The sequence below is a fragment of the Frankliniella occidentalis genome, unplaced genomic scaffold (genome assembly GCF_000697945.3).
Source record: "Frankliniella occidentalis isolate FOCC.00 unplaced genomic scaffold, Focc_3.1 Scaffold1, whole genome shotgun sequence".
NCBI classification, from domain to species: domain Eukaryota; kingdom Metazoa; phylum Arthropoda; class Insecta; order Thysanoptera; family Thripidae; genus Frankliniella; species Frankliniella occidentalis.
The window spans coordinates 2,017,123-2,026,568 of NW_026267131.1; the positions used below are offsets into that span (position 1 = coordinate 2,017,123).

Consider the following 9,446-nt stretch of genomic DNA (forward strand, 5'->3'; position numbering starts at 1 on the left):
CCTCCCCTCACTTTCTCACCCCTCTACCCTCTTCCCCCATTCCGGCAGTAGTAGGCACTTCCGTGAGTCCTCCGCTCCCCGCCGGGGGCTCCATCGCGAGGCTCGGCCGGGGCCATAGGACACCGCGGCCTATGGGGCTCTTTGAATCTCCGCCCCGCTGGCCCCGCCGGTCGTAACGATCTCACCCCCCACCCCCCAACCGCTCCCTCCCGAACAGATGGAGAAAAGGGGGGCTTTTAAGGAAAGCGCACCTCATGGAGTGCGTCATTTGAGGTTCTGTAAATGCTTCCGCAGAGAGCTGGTGGGGCTCTAGTTGGAGGGCCGCAACGCTTTTACGTTTCGTCTGAAATAATGGCACCGGAAAAAGAAAGCAATTCTGGCTCAAAAAACAAAAAAACACCACGTTTGCCAAGTGATTTTGTTTTTGTGTTGTAAGGTGATTGCTCTGCCAAACAGGGATAATTTTTATTTTATTTTTTTAAATTACCATTTTAGGATTGAATACAAGTGCACATATAATAAGTCGTTTGCGCGCGAAGAAATTTTTTAATGAGATTAACCCGGATCAATTCCTGTCACTTTGAGCCTCTCAAAAAGGGTACCTGATCCGTGTTAGGTCTCTCTCGGCCACCCTTTGGTTTCGCCGGTGCACTGACCCCGCTCTCTCTCTCTGTTCAGGTGCTGCGTCTCGATGCTGCTGGTGCTAGCCGCCCTGGTGTCGGCCGCACTCGCGCAGGTGCCGCCGCCGCCGGTCTCCCCGCGCTTCGACGACCCCTTCTTCAACGGGGCAGGCCCGCCGCCGCCCCCGGGTGCGCTGCCGCCTCAGGGGGGCGGTTTCCCGCCGCCGCTGCCCCCGGGGGCTGTCCCCGGCGGCGGCCTCGGGCCCGGCCGCTCGCCCAACCTGCCGCCCTTCGACGTCAACGGCTTCAACCCAAGGGACAACACCCTCGGCGGTGGCAACTGGGATGGTGACAATTGGTTTAACAATTGGCAGGGCAACACCATAATCAGAGAAGCGTGAGTAACGACACATTTTTTATTTATTTATTTAATTTACACAGACTTTTTACGAGACTTTTTGTTTTTGCTGATTTTGAATTAAAATGCATTATTGAGCCTATTTTACATTTTATTTCAGGACCTACTTCGTGGTTGCAAGTAAAGTGGTTCGCCCAGGCCAAATTTACACAGTCGCTGTCACTGTCCTGCAAGCTCCTCTCCCCATCACAGTCCGAGCCTCAATTTCAAGAAATAGGGTGGAATTGACAACAGATAGCAAGGATGTGAAAGAGGGAATTCCTGAAAAGTTAATTATGAGGGTTAGTTTCAGCAAAGACTGTATATTTTGTATGCTGGTTATAGGCGACCCTGTTATTAATGTGGAGTTTTATTTATAGGTTCCTCCTCAAAGTGTTCCTGGTAACTATAAGTTACGAGTTGAAGGTCTATACGATGGCGTGCTGGGAGGTGTAGCATTTGTCAATGAAACCAACGTAGTTTTCTCTCAGAGATCCATGACTATTTTCATCCAGACTGACAGACCTGTGTATATGCAGGGACAAACAGGTTTGTGCTGCCTTTTCTTTTTTTCTCAGTGATCTGGTATACATGTTTTGTAGTGTTATGTTTTTATATGTTTTTCTAATCTTACAGTAAGCTTCAGAGCTATTCCTATTAACACTGAGTTGAGACCTTTCGATGGAGCAATTGATGTTTACATGTTAGATCCCTCAAGGCACATCATGAGGAGATGGTTATCAAGACAGGTACATTCCAGATGTATTGCTTTTATTTGGTCCAAAGAACTATCTTATCATATTTTCTAATCTTTTCTTCTGTTTATGTTTAGTCCAACCTTGGAACTGTCAGTTTAGATTATACTCTTTCTGACCAACCCGTTTTTGGTGAATGGGTTGTGCAAGTTATTGCACAGGGACAGATTGAGGAACAGAAGTTCCTTGTGGAAGAATATTATCAAACAAGATTTGAGGTAAGTTCTCCATCCCTTTTGGTTTGTTATGTTGTTTTATTGTGTGTGTTTTTTTTTTTTTTTAATCTCGAATTTTGAATTATTATTTTTTCTACCTTTCAGGTCAATGTTACAATGCCAGCATTCTTCTTTGATAATGACCGCTTTATTCATGGTACAGTAATGGCAAATTACACCAGTGGTGCTCCAGTCAGTGGAAACTTGACCCTGGTGGCAGAGATTCGTCCAAGACAGAGGCCTGGCTATGGAAGCCCTCCTCCTGCCAGACAAATATATATCCCTTTTGATGAATCATATCCATTCTGGTACCCAAAAGAAACTTTTGAGAATCGATACAGAGGCCTGCCACATTTGAAATTCTTTTATGGAGTGTACCACTTCAGATATCCAATTGCTGAAATGCTTCCTGCTGCTTTGACAGAAGAAGGGTTTGAAGTTACTGTTAAGGCGACTGTTGGTGACAGATTTATGGATGAAGTAATAGAAGGCCACTCTACATCCAGAATTTATAAGTCAAGGTTAAAAGTGGCATTTATGGGAGGAACCCCTCAAGTCTTCAAGCCCCCTATGCCATTCAAGGCCTATGTAAGAATTAACCCACTATTTTATTCAATGTTTCTTTTTTTTCTTTTGGTGCAGTTTTACAGTTTTCTTCCTTTTTCTTAGCTTGTTGTTTCGTACCACGATGGCTCACCTTTGTCTAAAGTACGATTATTTGGAAGTGATCTTCGCATAACTGCAAATCTAGACACATTCAATGGCGGGACCCGTCGCCTGGATCCAAGGTCTATGCCTCTTCAGCCAATGGGTGATGGTGTCTGGGAGCTTAAGATAGATCTGAAATCTCAACTTGGTAAGCTACATTTAAATGATTCTTTAAAGTCTTTTAGTTGCTCAAGTGATTCTTACTGCAATATTTTTTCTTTGAAGGACTGGAAGGCAAGAATAAAGACTTTGAACTGGCAAACATAAGGTCATTGAGGATTCAGGCTACATACCTGTCTCAGGGAGATCGTGCCATTACAGAGTTACTCTTACTCTCCCATTATTCCCCGATGCATCACCATATTAAGGTGTCTACTTCCACAAGCCATGCACGGGTATGTTTAACACTTTTTATTTTGATTTGGATTAAGTAGAATGTTTGTTTCTAATTTTTGCCCTATTTGTTTAGGTTGGAGAGTATGCAATTTTCCATGTGCAAAGTAACTATTTCATGGAAACATTTAATTACATTGTAATGTCCAAGGGCATTATTTTATTGTCTGGAGATGAAACTATGCAAAACTCGATTCGCACATTTGCCGTACCTCTTAGTGCTGAAATGGCCCCAGCTACTACTATTGTGGTTTATCAAGTTGGACGTTATGGTGATGTTGTTGCTGACAGTCTAACATTCCCTGTTAATGGAATCTCCCGAAATAATGTAAGTTATCTTTATCTAACCCAAGTTTGAATCCTCTATCCAGTGCATTAAGTTGTTAAACTTGAATTTATTTTTTTCCTTTTAGTTTACTGTGTTTATAAACAACCGAAAGGCAAGGACTGGTGAGCGTGTTGAGGTTGCCATTTACGGTGAGCCTGGAGCCTATGTTGGTCTTTCTGGTATAGACAGAGCTTTTTACAGCATGCAGGCTGGCAATGAACTTTCATATGGAAAGGTAAAGCTCATTACGATGAGTTGCCCATTTTAAAAAAAGAAAATCGATATGAAGTAGAGGGTTTAATTGATCCACATATTTATCTAGTAATGTTGTTGCCTTTAGGTTATTGAGAAGATGGCTAGTTTTGATGAGAACACAAATGGCACTTACACCCACGGCTGGCTGTCTCATGAGGGGCTTCCTGATGACACTGTATACTTCCCCTCCTCTACCTTTGGCATTGATGCCAACAGGACATTTGAGTAAGTCAATACCGGCTGTGTTCTAATGTTAAAGTTTTATTTTCTTTCTTGCATCTGTCTCTGTTTTTGTTTTTTTCGCTTTTACTAATCTGAATTGCAATTTTTTTTTCTAGGTATTTGGGACTTGTTGTGTTTTCTGATGTTGTTGTTACCCGTCGTCAAGGATTTTGTAATGCATCTCGTGGCTTTGGTGAATGTCTTGATGGTGCATGCTATCCCTTTGCAAAGAAGTGTGATGGACAGTTTGACTGTCAAGATGGCACTGATGAGGCTGGTTGTGAGTTTTTCTGATATATTTTCTATTTCTATTGCCCTTGCTGAAGTTGTCTCCCTAACAATTAGAACTTTATGAAACTTTCTGTACCAGGTCCTGTCTACAATCGCACAGAAATTGGACTCTTCCGCAAGTATCGGTTCAGTAGAATCCAACGCCAATATGACAATGTCTGGTTGTGGAAAGACATCAATATTGGTCCTCATGGTCGATTCATTTTTGATGTTGATGTTCCTCATCGCCCAGCCCACTGGATGGTTTCAGCCTTCAGTATGAGCCCTACTTATGGTTTTGGAATGCTGCGTGCACCATTAGAGGTATGACTTTGTAGAACCCACTTTTATTCTTCAATCAAATTTAATAAGGTTGATGAACTGCTTTCTCATCTGTTAGATAAAAATGTTATTGTGAACCATCTGATTGTTTTTCTTGCAGTATGTGGGAGTGTTGCCATTCTTCATGAATGTTGAAATGCCTAGCAAGTGTAGGCAAGGTGAGCAAGTTGGTGTCAGGGTTACAGTATTTAATTATCTGACCAGAAACCTTGAAGCTACAGTAGTCTTGGGAGGATCCTATGATTATAAATTTGTCCATGTTGAAATGAATGGAATTGTAAGTGAAGTTATGAATACCTATTTATGTAGTATCTGATTTTGATATTAAAAATAATTTTTATATTTGATACAATTTTAATTCTGCAATTATCTTTGTTCTTGTAGGTTCGCTCTTACAATCCTCGGACATCATTTGGAGAACATCAATTCTTCATCTTTATAAGAGCTCAGGATTCAGTTGTGGTATATGTGCCAATTGTACCAACCAAGCTTGGTGATATTGAGGTCACTTTAATGGCATCTTCGTTAATTGGTAAAGATGTTGTGACAAGAAAGCTTCATGTTGAGGTGAGTATACATATTAACCCTTGAAATACCTCTTGATTTAGTTGTCCATATACAGAAGGCATTCTCATTTTCTCAATTCAATTTTCTCCAGGCTGATGGTCTTCCTCAATATCGTCATCAGTCCGTCTTATTGGATCTCAGTAATCGTAACTATGTATTACAATACATGCATGTAAACATCACAGAAACACCAATTATTCCGTACGAAGAGGATCGTTATTATATTTTTGGCTCAAACAAGGCCACAGTTTCTCTTGTTGGTGATGTTGTGGGTCCCATTTTCCCTACCATGCCAGTTAATGCCACATCTTTGATGGGCCTACCAATGGTAAGATCTCTACTCATCAAACCTTAAACATCTGTTTGACTTTAAAGTCATATCATTATTAACTTTATGTTTAATTTTATTTATATTTTACAGGATTGTGCCGAGCAGACTATTTTCAGTTTTGCTGCTCACCTTTACACAACACTATACATGCGTTACACCAACCAAAGAAATCGTCATCTTGAAAAGCAATCTTTCCATTACATGAACGTTTTGTATCAGCGACAGATGTCTTTCATGAAATGGGATGGATCGTTTGGTTTATTCCGTAACGACTGGTTAGTACTAGCACCCACTTGGCAGTATTCTTTTATCTTTAATTCCACAAGTACTCTTTGGAAAAGTGTAATAAATTCCTATTTTTATTCCCCCCTTAGGAACCAATCTGCCTCTAGTGTGTGGCTTACTGCCTATTCAGTTCGTGTCCTTCAAGAAGCCAGTTTCTATGAATGGGAAAATTACATTTATATTGATCCAGAAGTCATTTCTAAAGCAGTATCCTGGATTTTGAAGCATCAGACATGGGATGGTGCATTTTATGAAGTTACCTGGCTTCCTGATCGTAAGGTCAATGATTCTTTGCATTGGCCTGATGACAATATTGCAAGGAATATTTCACTCACAGCTCATGTTCTCATTACCTTAGAAACTGTAAAAGATCTATCTGGGGTAAGTTGTTTGTTTTTCGTTCTTTTCATTGTACACAACATTTTTATGGAAAATTGACTTTTGATCTAATGAAATCTCTTATTTAGGGCTTGGGGTCACAAGTAGCACTCGCTCAAAGCAAAGCCATATCATGGTTAGAAAGGAACATAAAATTATTGGATCAGTTTGGACAACCATACGAAGTAGCCATTGTTGCATATGCATTGATGTTAAGCAAAGCAGCAACAGCTGAGACTGCATTTGGAATTCTTGCCAGACATAGAAGAGAAACAGGTATACTCTCAGAACTATGATTTTTATGTATCTCTGTATGGTCAACCATTTTGTTACACCATTTGTATTAATTACAGATGGATTGTTTTACTGGGGAAAGATTGAAGTACCAGCTCCACCTCAAAAGTTAGAAAATCAAAAGCCTTTCTCTTTACCACGGTTGCCCTATGAATATGACTCTGGCAATATTGAAACAACAGCATATGCATTGTTGGTTTATGTGGCAAGGCAAGAGTTAATGATGGACCGGATTGTGAAATGGCTCAATGCTCAACGTTTGACCGATGGTGGATGGGCCTCAACACAAGACACTGCAATTGCAATGAAAGCTCTCATTGAGTACACCAATCGTCAGCGACTGCGAGATGTAACACAACTGTCTGTTACTATTGAAGCAACAGCTCTGCCCGGTCAGACAAAAATCCTTCACGTCAATCCACGTAATCTTGCCACATTCCAAAAAATTGAGGTAATACACTATATAATGATTTTACATAAGGTGAATTCCAGAGGTGTCTGTATGAAACAGTTTGGTTGTGGAGGCCTGTTTTATGCGAATAAGAGACATCACAAATTGTTTGGAAGTGCAAATGGACGCACAAGGAGGGCGTTGTGAAAATTCGGACGAATGTGATCTGTGAAGAGACGGATCACATCAATTTTTAACAAGAATTTTAAGTGTTTTAGTTTCTTAAACATACCTCTCTGGAATAAAATATCTGACAAATCATTGAATACTCTAATTTTTATCTTAACTGTAACATTTAAAAAATGATTTTTGTCCACTTTGCCAATCTGGAATTGCCTTTAGTACTGTAGTCTCCATTCTGTTGTCAAGAGGTATTTCATTTTTACACCTATTTTTCTCAGATTCCAGAGGCTTGGGGAACTGTGAAAGTGCAAGCGAATGGTGCTGGCCACGCTATTCTTCAAATGACTGTTCAATACAATGTTGACATTGTGAAGTTCCAAACTCAACCACCTGTTCGAGCATTTGATATCCATACTAGAGCCAATTTCCATGGCAGGAATCAGTCTCACATATCTTATACAAGTTGTCAGAGGTTTGTATTTTGATGTTGTTGTATACATTTTTAATAAGGTAATTGTTTGTCTATCTTCAGATTCTTGTGGCTAATCCCAACTTGTCCTTTTACTTCCCAGGTGGACTAATCTAGCTGAATCAACTAGATCCGGTATGGCTGTATTAGATGTAGCCATCCCTACGGGATATATTATCCAGCAGCAGAAGTTGGATTGGTATATTCGTTCCAGACAAGTACGCAACCTGCAGAGAGCGCGCTATACGGAAAGAAAAGTCTTATTTTACTTTGATTACGTAAGTACATGGAGTTTTGTGGTTTTAAAAAACATCCATGTATTAAACAAATAATTGTGATTTAAAAGAAAATTCTGTCTCTTTTATAGCTTGATACATATGACACATGCATCAACTTTACCATTGAGAGATGGCATCCTGTGGCCAACATGTCCCGTTATTTGCCAGTTAGAGTATATGATTACTATGCTCCAGGTGAGTAGACCAAAGTCCATATTGCACTGTTCAGAGATCAAACATAAAATTAACTAAGTAACTACAACTTTCTTTTCTTTTTACAGAACGATTTAATGAGACAATTTTTGATTCCCTACCAACATATCTACTTAACATTTGTGAAGTTTGTGGGAGCAGTCAGTGTCCATATTGTCCAATTTACAATATTGCTAATGCATTGACTCAACCAATGTTCTGGACATTAGTTTTGCCTTTTGTAATATCTATTCTTCATCTACTAAGACCAAACACTTTATATATGTTTAATATACCGTGATAATTTGCCCGAGTCATTGAAGATGTATAACCTACGTCAATTGTGTTAGTGGATTTCTCAGTACTTGGGAGATGAAATTTAATTTAAGCAAAAAAGATATTGTAGGGTTTTAATTTTCAGCCAGCCAGGGGTTGATTAAATTGAATGAAGGATTTGACTAGAAACAGTCATATCCAGTTTTGATCTACTTAAATTTTACTTTGGCATTTTGGTGTATCAGATACATTTTTAAAGCTTTGTTTAAGTACCTCTTTCTACATTTTAACATAATCATGCCAAAATGTTTATCATTGAAGACTGAAAACTGGATTTTTAGAATGCATCCAAGCTTGAAAGAGGAACTGTTATGGTTTTCAAAAATGTTTCTCATTTGTTGAATCAATTAACTTGCATGACATTTCTAATGTCACACAAGAAAGAACTGCTCACCAATTCCATCCATTCCTAATCATTTGTCATAAATTTTAAGAATTGTGTAAGATATCAATGAAAGTACAGTATTGTGTGAAATTTTTGAAAAAGGTCACAAGTTTATGGTGGTGTATAGTTCAGTCACTTATTTCAAAAATCAAAATTGGGAGTGTAGTGTTATTAAGTATTAAATTATTGACCAAATGAAGAGTTTATTGAAATTGTCATATCTTTTCTATGTATATTATTGAGTTGCCATGTTTTGTTATTCAACCTTACCTTGTTTTTACTTCCATCGGTCTAGAAGTGCATTCTTAGTGGTTTGCCTGGCGATCTAATTTGTCGGGTTGTATTGGACAATATTGTGCCGCAATGTGTTCATGCACTATTCTCAGCCAGTGTATTTGAATGTGGAGCTTTTCTTGTGGTTATTATGTTCTGATATTTCTCAATCTATTTTGTTCATAGTTTGGGCCTCTTAACCCATTACGCTTTGTTTTCATTAAGAATATTTTGACAGTTCACATTAGTGGGCTTAATTAAACAACTCTTTTCTTAGAGTGCTGTGAAAAAGTGAGTTTGTAAGTGTGTATATTTTTCTGTGTAAAATACAGAGATGTAATATTTGTTACTGTTACATGAGATTTATGGATTGAGGAGTTAACTGGATTGAGGAGATAGCATGTCATGGGCACCATGCAATTTAAAGATGTTTTCTTTAGTTGCCGGACTTCAAAATCAACATTTGGTTTGCTATAACATTTAGCAAGTTATAGTTAGTCACAGATTATGAGATTGTAAAGTTTTTTTTAGAGTTTTAAATAGAACTCCGCATATTTGTCTCCTTTTTAAAGTGATTTT

The 9,446-nt window shown here is 39.0% G+C and overlaps 1 protein-coding gene across 1 annotated transcript in view; it reads left to right on the plus strand.

Moving 5' to 3' along the window:
* LOC113213458 (CD109 antigen) overlaps positions 1-9,222 on the plus strand; it is a 40,574-nt gene extending 31,352 nt beyond the window's left edge. Inside the window, exons 2-25 of the mRNA XM_026432538.2 lie at positions 679-1,017; positions 1,139-1,319; positions 1,398-1,566; positions 1,654-1,766; positions 1,850-1,990; positions 2,093-2,575; positions 2,657-2,843; positions 2,921-3,090; positions 3,165-3,416; positions 3,502-3,651; positions 3,757-3,896; positions 4,010-4,173; positions 4,264-4,487; positions 4,606-4,782; positions 4,890-5,072; positions 5,164-5,400; positions 5,494-5,678; positions 5,778-6,069; positions 6,156-6,342; positions 6,420-6,811; positions 7,213-7,406; positions 7,507-7,681; positions 7,771-7,876; positions 7,963-9,222. Coding sequence (XP_026288323.2) covers positions 679-1,017; positions 1,139-1,319; positions 1,398-1,566; positions 1,654-1,766; positions 1,850-1,990; positions 2,093-2,575; positions 2,657-2,843; positions 2,921-3,090; positions 3,165-3,416; positions 3,502-3,651; positions 3,757-3,896; positions 4,010-4,173; positions 4,264-4,487; positions 4,606-4,782; positions 4,890-5,072; positions 5,164-5,400; positions 5,494-5,678; positions 5,778-6,069; positions 6,156-6,342; positions 6,420-6,811; positions 7,213-7,406; positions 7,507-7,681; positions 7,771-7,876; positions 7,963-8,174 — 5,053 coding nt within the window. The 3' untranslated portion in view covers positions 8,175-9,222. The remainder of the gene's footprint in view (positions 1-678; positions 1,018-1,138; positions 1,320-1,397; positions 1,567-1,653; positions 1,767-1,849; positions 1,991-2,092; positions 2,576-2,656; positions 2,844-2,920; positions 3,091-3,164; positions 3,417-3,501; positions 3,652-3,756; positions 3,897-4,009; positions 4,174-4,263; positions 4,488-4,605; positions 4,783-4,889; positions 5,073-5,163; positions 5,401-5,493; positions 5,679-5,777; positions 6,070-6,155; positions 6,343-6,419; positions 6,812-7,212; positions 7,407-7,506; positions 7,682-7,770; positions 7,877-7,962) is intronic.
* Positions 9,223-9,446: the final 224 nt, after the last annotated feature.